Genomic DNA, 23,338 nt, shown 5'->3' on the forward strand with positions numbered 1-23,338 from the left:
TTTTTTTTTTTCCTTCCCCCCCCGCCCTTCCCTCCCCAGAGAGTGCTTTTAAGAATACCAGTACCTGCCATTTATTGCAAACACTCATTATCAACCCTAGGCATGCAAAAGACAAGGAACATACAAAATCTGGCAAAGTCTGGCCTCCCACCAAGCTGCTTCAACTTCCACAGCAGAGCATTCCAGCAGATGAAGCTCATACGTACTCAACCATACACATTTCAAAACCATCCTTTTCTTGCATTTGTTGGGGTTTTTTTTAAACAGAGAAAAATGAGCAAAATTATCACAACTGTATGTCAATTTCAACATACCAAGAGCATTAGGGCAAAAATTAGTACTAAAATAATGACATTCTGGAAATTTTTAAATATACCAAAACCAGCTGTGGCTTTTAGAGTATTACTCGTAATAACAAGCCGCTACCAAAGCCAGAGCAAAAAATGTTTTAGTTTCATACTCAGCTGAAACCCAAGTGTCTCTCTGAACATCCCAGACCCATCTGCTGGCAACCTAAGGGAAAGAAAAGAAAAAGCTATTTGTAAATCTCTATATAGCACAGATTTTATATGTCTTCATAGAACACACAGCATTATATAAATGTTGATACAATTGCATTACGAGACTTACAAGTAGTAACAACAACTGCAAAATTACAGTGAAAATGAACAAGTCCTATTCAATATTAAAATACAAATTCTTCCTTCCACACCAAGAGATCCAAAAATCTCTACACCAAAACTTCAATTCTCTCATGTTCTCTTGTTGGCACTTTAGCATACCATAACAGCACCCCTTCAAAAGCAACGTAAACAGACATCAGTTTGGGCAACAGATGTAACAAAGAAGTCACTTCTCCCACTCCTTCTCCTCCAGCTTACTCCAGTCCACCTCCGACCATTCACTGAGCTCTCAGCTTTTTTGGTAAAATTGTTTTCAAAGCTAAAAGGTGTGAACTGGCTGCTGGAATAAACACATTCCTCAGGAGGAGAAAAAAAAAGGTAACTTGGACCATTTCAGTGACCTGCTCTACCCTACAGCTCCTCAGTCAAAGGACAACTTCAGGGCAGCGCACGCCATGAGACAGTACCAGAAAAATGGGTAGGTTCACTTGTCCTAATGCTGTTAGCTTGTTGAAAAAGCAGGCCCCTCCCAGACTGGCTTTGGTACTGAAGCTGACAACCCTTTGGACACTGTTTCACATAACCCACTAAAACCAGCTATAGTCTCATCAGGTTTCATCAGGTTCAAGAGCTGATGTTGAACACTCCTAAATGGAAGTGCTCTGAAACTCAGCAACATACCTAAAGGTGTTCTGAATGCCAGAAGGAGCTTGCAATACATGTACATTTATATACAAACATATGAATATCTAGAATACTTTTCTTCCGGGTGTGCCAAGTTCAGATCACTAACGTTAACTTGTAATTCCAGGAGCATGTCTGGTGGCATCTACAGTTAAAACAGTTCCCATCCCTTTGCCACCCCTTCCTTTCCTTATCACCCCAAGCTACAACCACACAGCATTTTGTGCTGAATGTGACAACCCAAGTGGAGATCAAACTGGAAAAAGAAATTCACCGCAGTCATGCAATTGCACTGGCACAGCACACAGTGGAAATAACTGCGTGATGGGGAAAAGGACCACGGGCTCCTTATCACTGTTGCTAATCTCAGATTACAACCTCTACAGGGTTAGGCAGAATTGCAGCAGCACCTTAAACTGTCCCCTGGCCTACTGCTCCCCATAAAGAACCCAAAGGCTCCAAGACCACCTCAAACCAGTAAAGCTGCTGAATGTGTATGAATGCCTAGGAGGTAACAACAATTCTAAAAATTATTTCCAATTTGCAAGAGATATTACGAGTAATATGTTTGCTCACTTTCATTGCCTGATTTGCCTTTTCCACAATTAGTATTGATACCACGTACTTATAGCGATCAAAGTTCAATTCCTTCACAGCCTTTAATATTTCTTCTGAGATTGAAGCACACAAGAAGAGACTAGAAGCTCCATCATATTCGTCTTGTTGAAGTTTACTCTATCAAAAACAATTTTGAAAAATCTTAGTTTTTCATCCTGGTAGTCTTTTGCTAAAGAACTTTTACAGTCATTTCTGTTGCAAGAACATTAGAAGAACTAATGAGTACAACAATCAATATAGACAGTGCTCTCAAACAGCAAAGGCTGCACTATTTTTACTGTTAAATGTTTTATCTATTTTTTGAAAGTGACAAACACAGCCAGCCAATTTCCATTGAACAAACAGGAGTGTATGCTCCATCATTTGCACTCGGTTCATTGGAAAATAGTGCTACAAATATCTTATACAAATAGCGTTTCCAAATATCCAAGGCACGTCTTCCAGACAGCAGAATTACAAGAGTTGGGCTTATCTATTCAAGGTATCACTAATGGCTACATATCTCAAGATACTACGTTGTCCTCTGCCACCAGTGGGGTTGAACAACCAAGGACAACATGGAGCTTCAGCAAGGAGGAGCGTCCTTGTTTTGGCCACATTTCTGTTTTTGTCTTTTACTCATGAAAACGCAGAAGACTGAAGCTAAACAGAATTTCACAGCAATTTTTATAGACTCCTAGAAGGACTTAGGGTGGAATGGCTCCCTGGAGGCCCCCAGGCCAACCTCCTGCTCGGAACCAAACTGTTCACAGATCTCACTCACACTGCTCTTCATGTATCCTTTCAATATGTAAATGGGCCTTATAAGGAAGACGGAGAAGACTTTTTTTACCTGGATATGCAGTGACTGGACAAGGAATTACAGTTTTAGACTGAAAGAGGGTAGACTGAGATTGGATATAAGGAAGAAATTTTTTACAGTGAGGGTGGTGAGACATGGGAAGAGGTTTTCTGGAGAAGCTGCGGATGCCCCATCACTAGAAGTATTCAAAAGCAAGGTTGGATGGGGCAACCTGGTCTAGTGGAAAGTGCCCCTGCCCATGGCAGAGGGGTTGGGACCAGGTGATCTTTAAGGTCTCTTCCAACCCAAACCATTCTATGGTGCTGTAACAGATTGTTCTCCTTCATTGTTGCTTAATTTTTCTACATGGCAGTCAGACTGTCAAGGACACCAAGTGTTTTCTGTGGTCATGTGATAGTAGTATAACTAATTGAAGGAGTAGAATCCCACAAATTCAAGGTCAGGATCTTTTGATAACTGGATATTTTGCAGATTAGGGTACTCTGAACTTTGTTGTAGCTCAATTTGATTTACAAATGGCTAAGAGTTTAAGAAGCTTCAGCTCCATCTTAATAGCATGTGCTCGCTCAGTGGTGATCCTGCAGAGGGCCACCTGCGCTTTGCAAAACAGAGTGCATTCACACTATGCTTGTGTGCCAAAACCCAAAGTCTGCATATTTATCCATATGTCTAAGTTTATGCAACTTACACTGTTCCATTAATATAATCTTTGCAAAACACACTACTTTTGCAATAAAATCAGACAATTTAAATAAATACTATACCATTAGTATCTCTTGAGCTTTGTTTCTTACTAAGTAGTCCCGAACTCTATTGTACGGCTCCAGCCTGTAAGTATTAGCATATCTTATCTTTGCCTTATTAGCTTTGGATGCTAGCTTAGCTTTTCCTGGATCACTAGCATGCTCTTCTTCCACTGAAGCCAGACCTGAAACTTCATAATAAGATTGTGCCTTTTTTCCTTTCACCTGTGAAAAATAGAAAAACTCCACATGTCAATGTTTTAGCATTTAACAGTTTAAATAATACTTTATGGTTTACAGTTAAGAGGAAAACACCACCACAGTTTGTCTAGGAACAAGTTACAAAAAAAAGCAAGAAAACTAGAAAATGGGTATCATCTTCTGGCTGTTTTGACACTACTGTTTTGACTGAAAAAAAGAGAACAGTAGTTAATTTCTGCTCAAATTTAAATTCTTTTCAACCAAAATCCAAATGAAGTTTGCATTTAAACTCAATCAGGCACACCATACTAGCACCCTGAATCCACTCCACTTCCCAAGTAAAACCACACAGACATTAACATGTGTCCAAAACTGTAAACCACAACTTCAAGATTTCCATTCAAACAGCCTACACAAAAACCAAAATGTACGCTCGATTTGTCTACCATGTAATTTCATTCTTGTCCTCATTCCTTATGAAGCTACCAAACGCCTTATGTATTAATGATTTAATTTCTCATTAATAAAAATAAAGGGGGCGGAATTATACTCCAATTTGCAAGCTTTGTAATTTTGCTTGGAACCTAAAACCAGAGCAGTTCTTTTTATTTGTCATCAGAACTCTGAAGATCCACTTTTTCTCCCCATCCAGTTTGTGTATGATCATTCCTTTCAACGTACATAATAAAATTTGGCCCTCTGTGAATGCAAGGCTGCAAGTCTGATGATGCACACAAAAGGTGTCACCCGCTGTCCTCCATGGCTGGCTTAAAACAGAACTGTAAAAGGATAACAAAAACAAAAGAGAGAGAAAAGCACACAGAACCTATGAGATCACAATGAATGTTACAGACTGTGGTCTTCCATACCAGCTGCTTCCTAACTAACTGCTTTCAAGTTCTGCTGAGTCTTCAGTCTCTTGCTCCATTACCGGACTACAGCTGGAACTTAGGTGAAAGAAAATCATCACTTCCTTTTCGGAAGAGTAGAAAAGAGTACGGAGGTGATATAACACCACAGTGCAACGCTTACACTAACAGGTATAATAAAAAAATCATATGCTTATGGATAACATAAGGGTCTAGTGAGAATTATTTGAAAAGATGCACTGCTCAGGGGCTCACAAGCCCTTCAATCGGAGTTTGAGAATAAGGGAAGCAATGCAGTTTCTTCTCTGTGAGATCACGTACACGCTGTCACGTACCCTGTCAACACTGTGGACATTACCTACATCTCTCCTCTAGTTCCTTACCATTAGATAATTCTGTTAAAAACTAGTCATGTTGCACCAGGGCTACCAAACTGGCTGCAGGTGTTTGTCGATACCACGCTGACAATGCAAACTCCAAATAGTACTTACGCTACACTAAAAATGCAAGGAGCAAACACATTTGCACTTAGGTTGTGGATACTTGTTGTCCTCTAACTGAAACTCAGATCTGCAAAGACTGTAACCCTTACTTGCTCATCACAGGTCTCCTAACAGAATAAAAACCACCTCAAGTTTGCCAGCTGAGCTGCTCAGATGAGCATCCCAATCCATGTCAGGGGACATGAACCTGTGAAAAAGGTCACAATGCAAACAGCAATTCTTTGCTAACACGGTTCAGCATAAGTCTTACCACCTTCAGGCTGTACCACTACAGACGGAAGAAAATTCATGTCTATAGCACACTACTTCTAACAATGCAGTTACTTACAAGTTTGAGTGCTACTGTTAGTGATAGTAGTCTTCATAATCATTTATTCATGTGCAAGAAGCAATTCATTAGAGACAACCAAAAATGTTACTAATACCTCTACACAAACGGCTTGTAAATAAACCTACCTCTTTATTTCACAATACAAATACTGTTATTCTAAGTTTTAGCACAACGTAGCAATTACATTTATATATATATTTGCATCCTTTGTGAAAGGATTTAAAAAATTTAAGAACTTTACATTTGACTGTACAAAAGCCTGTTCTTATGTTACTGTACTCTACTAGATAGGCTTAACCTTGGACACACGGAAATAAGCATGCCGAGAGAAGAAAGCTTTTGCTATTTGAAAGAAATGCCGTTTGTTGATAAGTCTGTTTTAACAACCAACAGTTGCTTTATAATGAAAGAAACAGTTCTTATTTCTTCAAAAGAGGGCACACTTCCTAATCTAGAGAACCTACAGTAGCACCCCAAGTTGGAAAGACTGCACCACCAAAGGGAGGCCCACTCTTGCCTTCTTTTTACCTTCACAAGCCTTTAACAGCTTTGCCTCCCAATGCCTAAGAAGCATACCCACTGCAAAGTAGACATGAACATGCCATTTGACCAAGTGGAAAGGGGACAAGCTACCCCAAACCGGGTATAAAACGGCAACAACATTTCTAGTACAAGTTTGCACGAAATCACACTCACCTTCTAAACACACACCGAGCCCCACATTCTCTCACTGCATCGTTCCTCCTAAAGGCCCAAGCCCCATCCCTCCCTCCTTCCACCGGCAGCTGAAGCGCTGCAGGCCGAGCCGGCGCCCCGGCCTCAGGCGAGGACCACGGCGGGGCGGGAGGACACGGGCCACCGCACACCCCCCCAGCCCGCGACTGGGCTGCGCGGCGCGGCCGTTATGGCCGGTACCGCTGCCCTCATACCCGTTCCCTTCCCACACAGCTACTGTGCCCCAGCAGCCAGCGGCTTAACCCGCCGGGGCTGCCAGGCGGCCGCTCACGCTGCCTTTATCCACCAAGCCCTGCCGCACCGGAACGTCGAGCTTCGGCGCCTTGGAGCACATCTCTGCGGCTTGCGGCAGACAGCGCCGCTTCCCCCGAGGGGAGGGGGCATGGAGGCCGAGGCCCCCGCTCCGCTCCGCTCCGCTCCTCTCCTCTCCTCCCGGTCCCGGCGCCGCGCGTCAAACCGCCCTCCGCCCGCCGCAGCGTGTAGTAGCCCTGTGCCAAGGCGGGGCTCTTCCCGCGCGAGCTAGGCGTGACGCCGCGCGCCAGCCCAGCGTCATGACGTAGAGCGGGCGCGTACAGCATTAGCGGAGGTAACGGCGGCGCGGCGGCGCGGCGGCACGGCGCCATGGCGGAGTGGGCTCTGCGAGCGAGAGGGGGCGGATCGGGGGCTTTGGGCCCGGCGTTGCTTCCGGCCCGGGGAACGTGCCGGTGCTGCGGGAGGGGGCGCAGGGTGTTAGACACCGGCGGAACCCGGGGCTTGGTTACGCTCCCTCCCCGAAAACGGCAGCTGCCTGCTCCGTGTCGGGTCTGTTCTAGGCGGTAAAGAGCGGCTGTGGTAGCTCAGGTTTTGCCTCCTGTCTGTGACAGTGAAATGGGGAGCGGGACGTAAAGTAAGGCGGAGGACTGAATTATATGTTATGTGAATATTTTAGATTTCTTTCTTTTCTGGTAGTAGATATGATACTCCTGATGGCAGCTAATATCAGTTCCCGGTAGGAACTGTCATGCCTGGTCTGTGCTGTTACCCATATATGTGTAGTCTGGCGTCTCCTTGACGCCATGAATTCAGAAATCATGTACTGTGAGGGTCAATTCCACCACCTAATTAAAGAGGAATTTATTTTTTTTTTTAAAGTTTAATGGGGTCTTTTTATAATTTGTTGTGATATTTTATTTTCAAACAATTTCTTGTCTGTCTTTTCTGTTTAATTAATAAGTGTGGCTCTTTTTTACCAAATCAGAAGCATTTTCCTCCTTTTTAGCATAAGTATTTTTCTATCTTTGCAAATTCTTTAATTTAAATGTGCGCTTCTGTACCAGTCCATCTTTCTGTTTAGAGCAGTGTACAAATAACATTTATGTTTAGATTGTTCTACCAGCTCATATAGAATTCACGTGTCATTTCCCTCTCTCTCCCCTCCCCTCACAATGATTTTGCTGTTCATAAAGACTGAAGATCTTGGTTTTATTTGAAGTAGCATCATTTTCCCTGCAAACTAAGAAGTCACACAGAACAGGTATATATAAACTGGGATCTTTTGCTTCAGTCTATCTGGGCATCAGTTCAGTAGATACAACCATTCAGAAATATACCACCCTGGCCTTGTGCAAGTAGAGCAATTCTTCCCCTCAGTTTTCCATAAGGTGGTTCTGCTCAGAGAGTTTCTTTTATCATATGCATAGATGAAAGTTGCATTGCTAACCTTAACAACTTGTTTACAGATGCCATATTGCTATCTGTATGTCTGTGCTTATGGGTATGCTTTAATGATAATTTTGTTTCATGTACTTTCTTAATGCAAAGACTTATTTTTCTGTGTGTGTGTTCTAGATGGCGTTGTCAGACTCAGTCACTACTTGTCTTTCTCTACCTGTGCATTATCTGATTTGTAAACTTGGATTTGAGAAGACAGATGCCTATGATATTAATAATATTTTATCTGAAAATGGTGAAGTGTGTTGGCACGCTGTTACAGAGCATGTGTGTTACCTTCAATCAGGTTGGTGATACATTTAAGAGTAATGCAAAATCTCAGCACAGTTCATAGCAATCCTAGCTTGGCTATAACATTTTATTACAGTACAGCATTAGTTTTGCTGCAAATTAGAGTACATACAGTTCGTATCTACAGGCGACTTTAAATTTTTCATCCACATTTGGTATTTGGTTATTGCTGGCTCCTAAGATTCACGTAATCTGTGCTACATAAGTACCTGCTCCTTTGCTTCCTCATTCATCTTGGTTCTCAACTGCCTGTGCCTGTGCATAAAGGGTTCAGTTCTGCTTCTCTCCTAGCTCATAATTGCTTTCTTCTGTGTTCTTTATATCCTTTTTCCCCCCCCCCCCAGTATTTCTAAAACACTCTGGGGCCATCAGTATTCCTGCTGTTGATTGTTGGGTTTTTTTTTGTTTCCCCAGCTTTAGCTTGTACAGAAATACCGTTTGGTTTCCCTTCTGTTTGTAGGCCAGTTTATAATTATTTTGTTAATTGTTTTAACCAAAACAAAGTATTTATGCCCTGATGAACTAATTGAATTTTAATTTGCCAAATTGAATCATGCAACCTCTATTATTAGTTTCCAGAGGTGATAAAAATGATACATGTTTTTGCCTCAAGCAATATCTTTCAGTAAATTGAAATAATTTATTGTCCTATAAAAGCTTCCCACCTAAGAGGAGCAGTTAATACCACTCTGTAAGGTACCACATCCATCTGCGTTCTTTAAAGGGCATAGGTGGTGCAACTTGACTGATCCCTCTGAGCCTGCACTAGCTTCCAGCTTGATAAGGTGGAGTTTATGTACTCTAGTAGGTTCTTCCCATTTCAGCAAAATCAGAACATAATAATCCTCTTCCATATTTTCTTCCATTAAGTTTTGGGGTTTTTTGTTGTGGTGGGTTGTTTTGTTTTGTTTTTTAAATTTATTAATTTATTAATTTCTTTGGAGAAGGTACTTGATCTTACCTGGTTTCACACTGCACTTCTACTTTTTTATATCTTATCTCCGCGGTCTTTTGGATAGTAAATTGTACTGTATTAATTGTGCTAAAGTAGTCTGGATAAAATTCTTTGTCCTAAATATGCACACAAGGTTTTACTCCCTGTGAGTTTTAAAATATTGGATCTTTGGCAGGTTTGGTACTCTAATCACCTTCTGTTTTTCAATTTAAGATCAAAGTGTGGATTATGTCAAAAGTATACGATCGTTAGGACCTGTATGTGAATCTGTTAATTTGCACTTCAAATCTCTGACCAAGGAGCAATTTGTAATTAAGTATGCATTGTGGTTCCACTGGACAAACTGCACAGAGGTATGGAGATGTCTCTTGACAATTTGTATTTTGGCACATGAACCCTCTAGGGAAGTTTAATGTAAGAACACAGAAGAGAGATCAATGTATGAAAATGCTTAGAATTTGTAACTAACTGTCATTCTCTGATATGTAGTTGCTTCTGATTTTCCTGACTTTGTAATTAGATTTTATATAAGAGAACTTGAGGTGCTGAGCCTGTTCTAACCAAAGATGGTAGGATTTTGTTTCTCTGACAATCTGTGCTGAGTACCAGGTTTTACTGTGTAAAGTTATTGTTGATAATTTTTATAGATGTAAGGCACTAGATACATTGTGACCTAGGGCGGTTTCTTTCCAGGCATCTACATTTTCATGTTGTTGGCATAGTTTTCTTTCTACACTTGTAGAGCAACTATCACAGAGAAATATTTAATTTTCTCTATGCTTTAGACAATTTAATTGTTCCTTCTATTTAACACAGCATTATTCCTCTCCCCTCTCATACAGTTATTTCTTGAAGTATTTGATGTTCTACAATATACACAAAGTACAGAAGTTGCTCTTGGATTAATGAAGCTAACATCATGCCTAGAACGAGCCTTGGGCAATGTAAGTGCCAGCATGAGGAGTCTATCGCAGATTTGGATTTACAAGATGAGAATAAGCTCTTATATTTAATTGCATGTTGAAAAAGTGAGGTAACACTGTACTCTAGCAGTACTCTAGTAGCCCAGCTGCATTTTAAGTTGGATACATGTTCTTTTCTGGATCCAGTTTTGCAAATGGAAACACCTGGGACTCCCTCACCTGTGCTGGTAGAGTTGCTTGTGTGAGTTTGATTTTAAAAAATCAGGGTTTGCTTAATCAGCATATATATGATAGGTCTTTATTGCTCTGGCTTACTTAACTGAAACAGAGAGCAGCATACGTTTCACAGAAGATCTGATGGTGTAGTAACTTCTGTGAGGTAGGGCAGGAGCAGGCAGCATGGGTGAAATAGTGCAGCACGGGTGAAATAGTCAAGTTGCATGTTTGAAATACAGAGAAGTATACTGAATTACTTATGTTATCTGGTTTGCTTTTGTGGTTTTTTTTTTTTTTTAATAGGTATATTTACTGCTTGGTAAAGATTGTCCTTTCCTTCTAAGAGACTTGCTTGCTTCTGAGCAGCTTGCAGTTGTTTTTGGACAAGCTGTAGTAAGTGCATAGTTTTGAAATAAGTAATAAATACCGAGCTGGTTTTCCTCTTGCCAAATGGCAGGTTTCCAAGCACAGCTTTTACTTTCACTGAAGATGAGTTTACAAATTCTGTAATATATTGTAAAAACTTCCATTTTATACATGTTACAGTCTGGGGATATATGCCAAAAATAGTGAATATTGTAAATTGAAATATTTTAAAGGCAAGCTCCTAAGTTCTTACTTGCTTTTCTACATGAAAAAAACTATGTGTGCAAAAGTTCACATATCTGTCAAGGAGGTGAGCATGCTGCAGAGTTGTCTGCCTCTTTCTGAGTTGCACAGCTTGAAAATACACATTTTGCAGTGTTTCTGACAAGCCACGTTCCCCTTCACCATCACTGTAGTAAGATGCTTTATAAGGTTTACAACACTAAAATGTTTCAAAATAGAGGAAACTAGTTTGTTCATCCCCATGTGCAAAGGCATTATAATAATAAAAAAAATCTATTACATTTACACTCTGTGTAAGCAGAGTAGGTGGTCTTTCACATACAGTTTTGTAAAAGTAAATTCTTTGTTAGGACAAAATATTGAATGTGAACTGTAGAAGCTTGTATTGTTAGCCGCTCTAGCATTGTTATAAGGATTATTTACTAAATTTTCATGCCATGTGGAATAGCTCCATTCTTACAGTTAAAAAATAAAAACAAAGTTTCCCATTTTGTTTGCTAGTGATCTGGGGATGCAGCTTTGAACACATATTCTGGTTTTTTGTTAAATTATGGTGGATTTACACTACAAGAAGTAAGGCCTAAGCTTGATCTTATTTGTTTGCATGCAATAACTCTTCCTGTATTATATTCTATAGCATGTACAATAAAGCTGAAAGATTGTCTTTCAGAGAATATTGGGAATTGCAAATAAAGAGTTGCTATTACTGTGACAAGCTGTGGCCAGTTATCTTGACGGTAGACATTGTAGTTTCTCAGTAACTTCTGAAATTTTCTGTTAGGGAAAGATACAGGTGATAAAGAATAGATTTCTTCAAGCATTAATCATTTTGTTTTATTAATCAGATGAATGTACTCAGGGTATTCATTGGATCTCCATATGGTCTGAATCTTCGTAATGTTTTGTGGCATGGGTTTGCATCCCCAAAAGAAATTCCTGCCAAGTAAGTTACCATAAAGAACCTTATTTTCTTACCAGTCAGACTTGAGAGTGCTTAAAAAGCCACTAATAACGCTTACTGCCTGTACTGAAAAATAAATAAATAAATAGTCTTAAGGCCTCTGGCAGTATCCTGGCACTTTTCCCCTGCTGCTGCTGCTGCTTCGTTCAGAAAGAGATTTCCATAGAATACTTCTGCCATTATAAAGCTGGTCAGTTTTATGTCCTGTGTTTTTTTTACTAACAGGAAAAGCAAGAAAGCTGAAAGCCTTTTTTTGAAACCTGGTCAGGGCCGTCAGGACTAACTCGGAACAAAAGGGAGAGGAATGGGAGAGGAGGAGCAACAGCAGCCAATGTAGAATACAGTGATGCTTTTTTCCTAATTCTACATAGTTTTTTCATTCTTGTGAATGCAATTATATTAACTGTCCCTACTCAAAAGAAATAGGGAGCCTAGGTTTTGGATGTTCTTTGAAAGATTAAAAAAAACCCCAAACTTTACCCTTAACCCAGAAATGTTGATTCTTTATAAAAGATTTAGTTGTATAGGCTTTTCTAATATATTATGGTATTCTCCCTAGATACTGTGCTATGCTGCTTTTTTTAACTGCAGGATTGGGTCAGTTGTTACGGACATATCTTCTGCAAAATAAATGCATTTTAGTACATCGACCTTACGTGATCTTCGTTAGCTTAGAGGAGCTTGATGTATTTCCAGGCGAGTATTGAACCTTTAGCAAGTTTTTGTTATGCTATATTTGCTATTGTTTCATTGTCCAAAAGTGCAGTTGAAAATAATGCATTTTTCACAGTTCTAAGATTGAATTTTAACAAAGATACCTATACCTATGTACACTGGCATTAGACGAATCAGTCATGCTTGTAGGAAACTTTTTAATACGTAGGCAGTTTCACTGACTATTGAATCAAAAAATAGTACATTCTCTACATTCTAAAATAATTGTAACACTTTGAAACGTGTAACGTTACTGCTTCTAAAAGATTTCAACTGTATATTCCAGTTTTTTGACTATGAGAGTTCGTTTCATATAACAGTCATCTAGTTTGCCTTTAGAAAATCTAATTCTTTCCAATATCAGTGGCTTTCAGCTGGAAGGGTCCCAGCAGGAGTGCCCTGCACCTTACTGGGAAGGCAGTGGTGAGACAGAGTAAAAGATGGTGACGCATCTTCAGTACACTGATGCTTTTTTTCAGGGAAGGAACTGAAATGTCAGATTAAAATCTTCTCATCTCCCTGGCTACAGACCTTTTTTGGTTTATTCCTATTATTTTTAAAGCAGTAACAGCATATGAGTAGTCTTGGTGTCAATGGTGGTTGTGGTCAGTTTGTGCTACGTCATCAATTTGCCAGTGGAGTATCTTCTCGCAGAACTGACACAGGGCTTTTGGGAACCAAATCAATCTGATAACATTCCAATCATCATGTAGTATAAATCCTATAGCTGTTGATATGCTTCGAAACAGCACCTACTGCAATCAAGTTGCACTTGCCATTTTAAGCTTTCTTTTGGATAAGATATTTAAAATGTGAATTCATAAATGTGAGTTTCATTATATGGTGGCATTGAAGTGTGAAGTGTGAATTTGTTATGCTGAATGTCAGCACATATATAATTGATAAAGTAGGAACAATGTTCGCATTCAAATGTTCATACTACTGTACTGATTCTTACTGAATTAAAATGATGAATACATTACACTTTTTTAAAGTATTTGAAGTTGGTCGAGAACAACTAACTCAGCAACTGTGTGCAGTTGCTGCATAGTCTTTTAATCTCAGTAAAAAGCAGCCATGACTCTTTAACTGGTTTTACTCTGTCATTTTATATTATCGCTAAAAATGCAATCTTATAAACTCAGGTCCTCATCTTAAATGTGACTACCCATGTATTTGCATAGTTAAAATAAATTGGATAGCTTTCAAGTCTCCCTTTACAAATGCTGAAATAATCTTATATTTTCAGTGAAATATTAAGATTTAATTAGTAAACTGTACTTTGTATGCAGTTTTTCAGTGTTGGTTTGCTAACTTGCAGATCTTAATCATGAAGCAGTTTCCATAGCTGAAGAGCTAGTAAACCTGTCCAGTTTTGTATTAAAACCAATGATACCATTTTGGATGGCTGCTTTAACAGCTTTCAAGCGAAGCAGGTAACAGTGGTTTTATTTTTTTTTTTTTTAATAGAATATAAAAATAATATATTCTATATTTAAATAATAATAGCAGCATTTGTAGATTGCAAAGCTTTATGCTAAATCTGTTGCTTAACAGCATCTAGTTATGCATTGTTGTGGTGGTATCTCAGAAAGTTCACAGACTTTATTTCATGCCAATTAGGATTATAAACTATATTTTGAAACCTAAAAAGAACTACAGCAGATGTAGCCAAAACCTAGAGTTTTACAAAGCAAGTGAAACAAATCTTCAGTTATTAACATTTTGTTTTGTTTTCCTCGCTCATGCTCCACCTTTTTGTAAGTTATTCTCCTCTCTGAACTGGTTTGAGTTTGGTGGTCAGCTTCTCTTGGGCTCAGCTAGTCATTTATTGTTTGTTTACAAAGTAGATTACAAAGGAATTCTGGTCTGGGTTGTTTGGCCTGAGAGTATAACTCTGAGATGGCTCTAATTTCCATTAGGATTGTATTTATAAGGGGGGAAAACCTCTTTGGCTATCTCTGTTATTTTTTCAGGTATGCTGACTGTGTGATTTTCTTACTTCCTCAGCTGGAAGTTGGACTTAGATTGCTCTTCACTACAACTAATAAATGTCCAAATCGATTGCTAACAGCTGAGGTAAAATTTCTGTCTAAAGTCAATTGTAGTTTAGTGCTTAACAATATTTGCAAAATAGTTATTCTAGAAGTATAGCGTCTGAACATTTAGATTCTCCCCCAAAATTTTTTCAGTCAATTATGGAACATTATTTACAAATTTCCAGTGGAGTTTCATGAATGCCTCTTACATTTTTATAAAAATGTCTGCCAGTAAAAGATCTGAAAAAGCACTTGAAGGTTAGTGTTCATAAACAGTAATTTAGGGTGGAAAGTAGATCATGTTATATATATTTTAAGAAACTTGGCACAAAATCCAGAAGTCCCTTTTTTAATTTAATTTTTTCGCTATTCATGCACTTTTGATATTTCATGCAAATGAATAAATACAAGCTTGCTGTACATCTCTACTTAATTGTTTTCATTTGAAAATCAAATAATATTGTCTTTTATTCTAGTCTTCTGCTCTCTACACCACTTTTGATGAGGTATGTGTGTTTTTTTAATTTTTTTTTAATATATATCAATGTCAGAATTTAAGCACGTGCATGTTTCCCATTACTAGAGAACAGAAAGCACTTTATTCTGTTGGGTAAGACATTATTTCTGATTTTTTTTTCTAAATAGAAGATGATGGACAGAAAACGTAAAATTTGGAATCCCCAGAAAATATAAAAATTAATAGAAATTTTAATGAACAGACTTTAGTTTCTTTTAAATATTTTTATCTTGATTTTCTTTATCTCACAGAAACATTCTGTCATTTTTCCTAAGTTCAGTTATTCAAAATAAATGGAAATAAACATTGCAAGCAGAAATCTTCAATTTTACAACTGTCTTGATTTATCTCAAATTGTCTGTCAGTAATAATTAGGCAACTTGATTCTTTAGTGGTGGAAATAATTGCTTAAAATTGGGGAAACCTTTTAACTTGGTGTTTTCTCTTTGAGTGTGTGGCTTTCAATGATAAGCTTCTATTCAAATTACTTTTTTTCTAGATGCTAGTAAAGCATTTGGATAATGAAGAAGTCAACCAGCTCCCTGCAGTTCTCGAGGAGCCTGCCATGGCAAGTGTTTTAAAAGTTTATGGTTTGGCTTTTTGTTGTTTGGTTGGGTTGTTTGGGATTGTTTTTTGGATTTTGTTTTTTGTTTGTTTGTTGGTTGGTTTTTGTTTGGTTTTGTTGTGGCTTTTTTTCTTTTGGGTTCCCCCCCCCCCCTTTTTTTTTTGTTTAATACAAGCATAGTTTGCATTGTTTTTTCTGACTATCTAAATGCTTCTTTCCTATAGACATGATCACATACTTAACTTTCAAAGGTATTTTATGTACTGAATGTATTTTATTCTGTGTGAATATACATGGAATAGAGTTCTATACACTTGGTGTTTCTACAGGAATTTCTTTGGGATTTCTTGAACCACCAGGAGGGTCCACGTATAAGAGATCGTTTAAGCCATGGAGAGATCAATCTAGAAACATTTCCCAGAGAAGTAGCTAATCAGTTAGTTGCATTTGCAATTACTCTTCTCTGCAGGTTCTCAGATGAGGACATGTTTGCTTTTAAGGTAGGATCAGTATGTTCTCAGATGATGGGATTTTTTCGTCTGTTTTGGATACCAAGTCTAATTTCAGAATATCTTATGCCATGTCTTTCATGACAGCAGTTATTTGTGGAAATGACGTATTCCTCCAAGTAAAACGTTACAAAAGTATGTTTTTTCTAGTTTTGTAGTGAAATAAGTACAGAAAGTTCTCCAAAAGATTACTCTTTCTTACTGTATCTTAATTTGTTTACTTAAGCACTCCTTATTCGTATGGTTGGTCCATAAATTATAGTGCTTCCGCTTAATTTTATTTGTCAAATTGTATCAGTATCTAGCCTGTTCATCTGTTGAATTATCTGAAGGGTTTGTAGAACAGCTGTAGCTCGGCCACTGAGGAATGTAATATTTGAGATTTTTTTTTTCTCAGAGACACTATAAATAATGGTGTCTTGCTAATGGAGGTTTGGTTTGTATCCACACTCTATGCTGTGAATTCGTGAGCACTTTTTGTCTAGCAATACATGTTTCTCAACATTAGCAAGTATTATATTTGCTTCCCCCAGTTTCCTGTTAATATTGGGGATTACTTCTTTCAATATCATGCACCAAGCTGTGAAATAAATCTTCCATTTATTAGTTGCAGCTCGGTTTAGTTTCACAAAATATATTGCATGCTGCTGCATTTTGAGAATACTTGGTTGCTTTTCTGTCAGCTGCTGTCAGGTTTCATAGTTAAAATTTGTCAAAGAAATTAAACTTTAAACACTCGCTGTGCTGATTACTGCTTTCAGCCCTCAGACATTTGGAAGTCTTATTGACTTCAGTACTATAGGTGGCTTGCATAAAATTAAGTATAAATATAGGTCTGTGTATGATTAGGACAATTTAAAGAAACCATTGTGTGTTGTCTGTGATTTTGTAAATCAGGAACACATGGTCGTAAAACCACTGATGAACTGTGCAAGTTGCTACTGCTCTCGATTTCATCCAATTGCCCGACTCAAGAAACAGGTATGTACTTCCAACTGTGAAAGCATTTTGGTCATTAAAATTGCTGATCCTTAAGAATGGTCCAATTGTTGTCTTCACGCTTTTGATTGTACCAGAAATTTAAAATCTTACATATTTTTTGGTGATCTTTTTATTTTTATCTTTCGGAATTTACAGTTGCTAAAATGAGATGTAATTAAGCACACTCCTGTTGATGCAATTGATGCCATATTTGTGCTGTAGATCACTGAATAGTTGTATTCTTACCTGAATATTTGCTGTTCTGTAGTTTTCTTAATCTGCTTGTGGTTTCTTATGTCAGGAACATTCTGTGTGGTCATGCCCCTAGGCATCTTGGATTAGGCTATGACTAAGGTTTTTATTGTATGAAAGCCAGCTGATTAAGATTCCGTCACTGGAGCAAAATCTGCTTTGAAGTGCTGTGATAGTTCTCTGCTGATCAGTTTATGAATTATTGAGCTGCTTGAAGATGTTCCTCTAGTGAATTGAGATTGCAGTAGGCATGCTTTGTACTTTTAATTTTTGACAGCGTTCAAACAGTGTTGCAAAATTAACGAGTTTTTATATTTAAAAAAGGGAAGAAACAACAGTAAACCAGTTTATTCAGGTGATGTTTTAGCATAAAATTGTACACCAAGATGTTTTGCCCTAACACAAACCTTAGCAATTGATGTCAGCTTACACAATTATGACTATTGAACAAGTAACTTACTGCCTGTTGCATTTTTTTCTAAGTAGCCATTAAGAAAAGTGAAATATATTGTCCTGTCTGTTAAAGGCTACACTTTATATAACATTTTTCATTATACATTTTTGAGGTACTGGAATGTATGAAGAGCATTCACTTATGGCCTGAATTACCAACAGTGCCTGAGGAGCAAGTTCAAACAGTTAAAGGGTATGTGTATGCTATTAAAAAAAAAAAAAAAGGTAGTTCTCAGAGTAGTTATGAAGAATGGGATTTGAGATGGTGAAATATCTCTTCAAATACTTTACTAGGAAGATGATAGATACCACAGGGGTTGTGAGAAGACCCCTTTGCTCTTTTTAGCTTAATCTGTGCTGTAAACATCGGTACAGATACTATAAAAACTGTCAACAATATGCTAACTTGAAGGGAATGAGAAGACATCTGAAACATACAAAGGTGTTAGTGACTCCATATTCTATTTCTGAGAAGATGCTGAAGAATCTGTTAGGAAGTTAAACTAAAGCTTAAGTGTTTCACAATTTAAAAAAAAATGTTGTGCCGGATGTAAAACAGAAAACAATTGCTGGTTCTGAAAAGGGCTTGGCAACCAAATCAGTGGAAGACTTTACATGAGGTATTACTCATAAAAAGAATGTAATATTCTCTTGTTATTTGAAAAGGAGGAACTCAAGAATAATATCACTGGAGGAAATTATGCTTGTTTAGAGCCGAGAGGAGAAAATTCAGTGTATCTACCACATACTCAGTATGCTGCAGGATTTTGATGAATGGAGTATTAAGAGGGCTTCAGAAGAATGCTGAGACTGAGAAAAGGTTGGATTTAGTTGGAGAAACAATATCATGCTTACAAGGTAGAGGGCAAAGAACCATAATATCAGAGAGTAAGAGTGGACGCTGAATGCTGTCCCCAAAATCTGCATCTTGATCTATGCCATTTAAGAAATAATGAGTACTACACAGTTTTATAATCTCAAATTGTTGTTTTTCCTTTTGTTTTTAAGATTGGAAGGAAATACTGAAGCTAGTACTTTGATTTTGATGATATCTGAAATTCTATCTCAGTTGCAACAATACATGCCCCAGACTTGCTGTAGTTCAGATGATCCGATTAACAGTGTCTTAACTGAGAGGTGAGTTTCACATCCTACTGGTTCCCACTGTCAGCTTCTACACACATCCCAGCACAAGAACTAGCAAACCTAAGTTACTCATTAACCTGTTTTTAGAACAGTGCTTTAAATCCTGCATGCACTTTTCTGATGTTGCTGCCGATTTAATCTAAAAATTTTAAGAATGTGGCTGAACATCATCTTCAAAATGAAAATTGTAGATTTGGGACATTATTACAGTAAAGATTTTACTTGTAAATCTGCATGAGAAAAATAACCATTTTTCTTGCAGACTGGGGAAGCAAAATGTTTTAAATATTTATATACTGACTAGACTTAGTTGGTTTTAATCTGTTTTGTGTGCTAAAACTGCATCAGAAATTAATGTGCTTGGTGTCACAGCTGTGTGTGGCATTTAAAATAATAATATGCCGCTACATAATTCCATTCTTACATGCTTTAGTATCAAGATTCTGAAATAGAAGATACCTTGTTACACTCTTGTCAGACTTGGAGGTATATTAGTTCCCATTATATCCGACTTGGAATAATGATGAAAACACTTTTGTCACTCTTATAGCAGTCTTAAAGAGTCCTATGACTGAATAAATAGATTTGAACAAAACTCTCCTAATCAAACCTATTAGGCATGGATAGGATAGTGCAAAGAAGGCTTTGTCTGTTGCTTTACTTATGTAGCATGTGTGCCTTCTGTTTCCTACTTGCTGTTCTGCACTTATTTATGAAAAGAAGCCTAATTACTAAGGTATTAAACCATTTTTAGTTTTCTCCCTATATCACTTTTAGTCATTAATGTTTTGCTGTCTCAGAGATAATTTGATCATGAGGGAGATTAAGAAACATTTCTTTAACAACAGAGTATTTAAAGTGGTGTGTGACACATTAGGTTAGCAGATCAGAATATGACAGCAGAAAGATATTTGGGAGCTTCAACAAAGCATATTCTCGTGTGGTGTTGATTGAAACAATAGCTTCACCACCTGCATTTTACAAAATGTGAAATCTGCTTCTTGTTCTGCACAAAGACCACACACTAATGGGAGGACTAATTAATGCCATTTGTTTGTGTGAGTTTTATTATGGTAGATGTTAATTCATTGTGAATTGAACTATGGTGGGAGGCTTCAACCACAACCCTGCTGCGATTTGATGTGTTCAGTATATCATTTCAGCCAGGCAGTTTTGTTTATTGTGGTCGTATTTCTTTGATCTGAAAGGGGAAACATATTTATCACCAGCAGTTTTGCATTTATATTCGGTAAAGCGATAGAGAACACAGTCACTACCCCTACTACTTAGATATAGATACTTTCTTTCAGTCATGAGGTAACAGTAACCTGTTTCCAGGTTTTCTGAGTTAAAACATGATTAATCAAACCACACCGAATCTGAAATGTATCTCATGTTAAATCCAGCAAACAAAAGATTGAGATTAACAATTCCTTCCTGTTTTGGAGGCTGTTGATTGAGCTTTGTGATACACGTATTTGCACACTTTATTCTCCACGACCTGTACTGGAAATGCTGGTGGTACTCCGTAAAATAAGCACACAGTGCCATCAAGTGTCTGAACAAGTTATTGCCAGCACCGAGTTGAGATACAAACAGTGGATGAACAAGACTCTGCGTTCTCGCCAGAGGCATAACTATCTACGAATGTTGAACAGGTTGGCTGATGGTTTTTCTTTACTTCGTGGTTAGGTTTATTAGGGAGTGGCTGCATGCTGCTGTTGCTAGCTTTCAGTGCTTTGTCTTAGAAGTTTAAAGTCAACAGTGCATATGTGCTCTTGTTAACCATTTCAGAGTACAGTGTCAACCCAGACGTCTGTTTTGTAGTAATACTGCGATAACAACAAAATCTCAAATTGGAGAATAATTTAGTGGGTATTTTTAACATTGCTAGATTATTTCGCTGTAAATTACAAGTTTTCAAAGAAAAGTATAATTTAAATGCTACAGTGTAATTTTTAGTTGCTAGTTTTTCCTATTTAAGCGTATAAATGCCATTCAAGTTTTATCTGAATATAATAGGTTAAACTGCTTTCAAGACCATGCCTACTTTATTTCTGCTTTTTATCATTATGCCTGGGTCAGCATCTTTATAGATAGAAGAGAGATTGTTTAGTATTCCATTAATTTTGTTCCTATTCAGAAGTATTTTTCAGGGATTTATGAATCTACTTTAAAAAATGGGAAAATTGTTAATATTGTATTCTTGGCCAGGTTATGCTCCTAAAAACGTTAACCATCTTATTAAAGAAACATAGCTTAAACTGACAACTCATGGTACATATTTGCAATTCAGTTGAATTCCACTTAATTATCTATGGATTAATGGGTGCTGGTGAGGTTTCCTTTGGAATATTAACTATATATGTTTTTCTTTTTTTCCTATTTTTGAGGCTTCATCATTTATAGTCTTTGTTTATAGTATTGATATTTGCTCTGCTCATTGCTGAAGGACTTTTCATAGCCATTGCTCCCCCTGTCCCTCGCAATATCCAGCTATTTAGGATGGATGCAGAAACCTGAAGAATTTATTACAGTAATGATTTCTATTTAGTTTGGGTTTAGTTTGGTTTTTTTAAAATATTTTTTCTTATTTCTAGCATTAAATTTTTGTCTCCAGTGTTGCGGCTCATCTTAGTGTTGATGACTGTAGAACTAGTCAACATTCATCTGGTCTGTAAGAAGAATCCTTCTGATTATCAGCAGTATCTAAAGTGAGTATATAAGTACTTTATGAAAATAGGAAATTTTACATGCTCATTTTTGATCTGTAATATAAATTCTGTAGAGAAAAAATAAAAGGAACAGCGTGACTTTTAGTACATTGTCATACTTCCTATTATTGTAGTTATCCTCATATCTCAGACAATATTCATTCAAGAACTAAATGACTTAGCTGAAAACATATGGTCCAGTTATTCACATTTTTAATTTTAACTAGACTCTTCTTTAGTATAGATAGAGAACAATCACTCAAAAAATATTAATACATAAAACCCATATTTAAAATTGTTGGTAATTTTAGTCCTTGTGTGTCAATTAACAGCTGGTTGAATACCATAGGCATTGTGAAATGTGACTGAGAAAGGAAAGGAAGCCATTTGGGGAAAATTCTATCAGACATTTTATCACTGCATTCTTTCTCTGGCAGTGTTTAATTGCAGTTCTGAAAATTCTGAATCGGTACTATGGGAATGAGGGAGTGGTTCTCTTCCAGAAGTAGAAGAAACCTTGAATGTATTAATCATCCTGAGGGAGATTTGGAAATTTGGAGACATTAGCTGCTTTACATCAGGCATTGAGATATTTTTCTTTATTTCTTTTTTCCTTTTAAATCTTTTCTTGAGTTTTTCTTCTTTGGTTTTATTTCTTGTAGGTTTTTGAAGTCAGTCTTGCAGTATACTGAGAACTTGGTGACATACACCAGCCCCGAGAAAAACAAGTGGGATGAAACCCTGGAGCTGACAAACAAGATTTTGATAAAAATAAAGAGAATCAGTGACAGAAAGCTAATGTTAATGCAGCTAACTACATAATGGCTTTAAGGTTGTTTGGACATTGTTATATCTTAAAAGTTATGGAGTCCTCAAATTAGATGAGTCTAATTCAAAGACAGACTTCATGAGTCACTGTCAAATTTTGGATGCAAAATTTAGTCTTTTTATTTGAAGGTGACTGTTGAAACTGGAGTTGTATGATCAAGCTTCTGAAGAACAGACTGTTTGCTAAATCCAGTGAAAAAGATTTACTGAGCTAAATCAGGATGATGCAAGTCCTGCTTTAAGTTTATTATGCATTTTGTAGCTTGGATTTTTTTGTTGGTTAGTTGGTTTTTCCTAGTTTTCTATTATTGTGGTTATTATTGTATTTTTCTACTGAAAATATCCAAGAAAAGAGTGTGAATAAAAACTCTGGAAAATTTTAAATGTTAAAAGTAATTTTTTACTTTAAAATATACTGGAAATTATGTCAGACACTGTGATCAACAGGTCGAGAAATGATGAACGTTTAGCAGAAAGTAGTGCTCACTGGCAGCTGTGCTTGGTGTTAGTTCAAAACAGAGTCAGATCTTGCACTGAGGTAGAGCTGACAACATAGTAACCAGCTGTTGATATACCAGGATTTAAAGGAAGCAGGGTGGAATACCTTTTGCACAATATGTTTCTTTTGTTTAATTTCATCTGCTCAGTCCCAATAAATATCTAGTTAGTTAGTAAGTTAATTTCCTGGAGAATAAATATGAACACTTACATGCATGTAGTCACAGACAGGAATTTATTATGGTTCAAAAAGTTACCCTCTTGTTGCACACAACATTCATTTGAATAACTTGTTTTTTCAAAATAAATTCTCCCCCTTTCTCATCTCCAAAGAGTAGAATTTCAGAG

General features: G+C 37.4%; 2 protein-coding genes across 8 annotated transcripts; one reads left to right on the forward strand and one right to left on the reverse strand.

Annotated features, from left to right (window-relative positions):
- Window positions 1-219: 219 nt before the first annotated feature.
- On the reverse strand, window positions 220-6,639 carry TCTE3 (t-complex-associated-testis-expressed 3). Of its 2 annotated transcripts, none has more exons than XR_003993406.1 (4): window positions 6,411-6,615; window positions 3,492-4,450; window positions 1,884-2,042; window positions 220-513 (listed from the first exon to the last, which is right to left on the reverse strand). XR_003993406.1 is itself a non-coding variant. In XM_030498999.2 (4 exons), the coding sequence occupies exons 1-4, from the start codon at window positions 6,441-6,443 to the stop codon at window positions 403-405; spliced, it is 507 nt and encodes a 168-aa protein (XP_030354859.1). In that variant the 5' UTR covers window positions 6,444-6,639; the 3' UTR covers window positions 220-402. The 2 variants fall into 2 exon arrangements, 1 of the variants encoding a protein (XP_030354859.1); XM_030498999.2 differs by having other exon boundaries at window positions 3,492-3,695; window positions 6,411-6,639.
- A 37-nt stretch (window positions 6,640-6,676) lies between these two features.
- On the forward strand, window positions 6,677-22,876 carry ERMARD (ER membrane associated RNA degradation). Of its 6 annotated transcripts, none has more exons than XM_030499001.1 (19): window positions 6,678-6,695; window positions 7,555-7,622; window positions 7,937-8,105; window positions 9,279-9,418; window positions 9,908-10,009; window positions 10,508-10,597; window positions 11,659-11,756; window positions 12,334-12,470; window positions 13,810-13,924; window positions 14,465-14,567; window positions 15,004-15,033; window positions 15,544-15,612; window positions 15,939-16,109; window positions 17,016-17,099; window positions 17,918-17,997; window positions 18,813-18,941; window positions 20,399-20,608; window positions 21,551-21,664; window positions 22,327-22,876. In XM_030499001.1, the coding sequence occupies exons 3-19, from the start codon at window positions 7,937-7,939 to the stop codon at window positions 22,484-22,486; spliced, it is 2,001 nt and encodes a 666-aa protein (XP_030354861.1). In that variant the 5' UTR covers window positions 6,678-6,695; window positions 7,555-7,622; the 3' UTR covers window positions 22,487-22,876. The 6 variants fall into 6 exon arrangements, with proteins under 6 accessions (XP_030354865.1, XP_030354861.1, XP_030354860.1 ...); XM_030499000.1 differs by lacking the exon at window positions 6,678-6,695 and adding an exon at window positions 6,720-6,995; XM_030499005.1 differs by lacking the exon at window positions 7,555-7,622 and having other exon boundaries at window positions 6,677-6,695.
- Window positions 22,877-23,338: the final 462 nt, after the last annotated feature.

Source organism: Strigops habroptila, chromosome 10, assembly GCF_004027225.2.
Source record: "Strigops habroptila isolate Jane chromosome 10, bStrHab1.2.pri, whole genome shotgun sequence".
Classification (NCBI taxonomy): Eukaryota; Metazoa; Chordata; class Aves; order Psittaciformes; family Psittacidae; genus Strigops; species Strigops habroptila.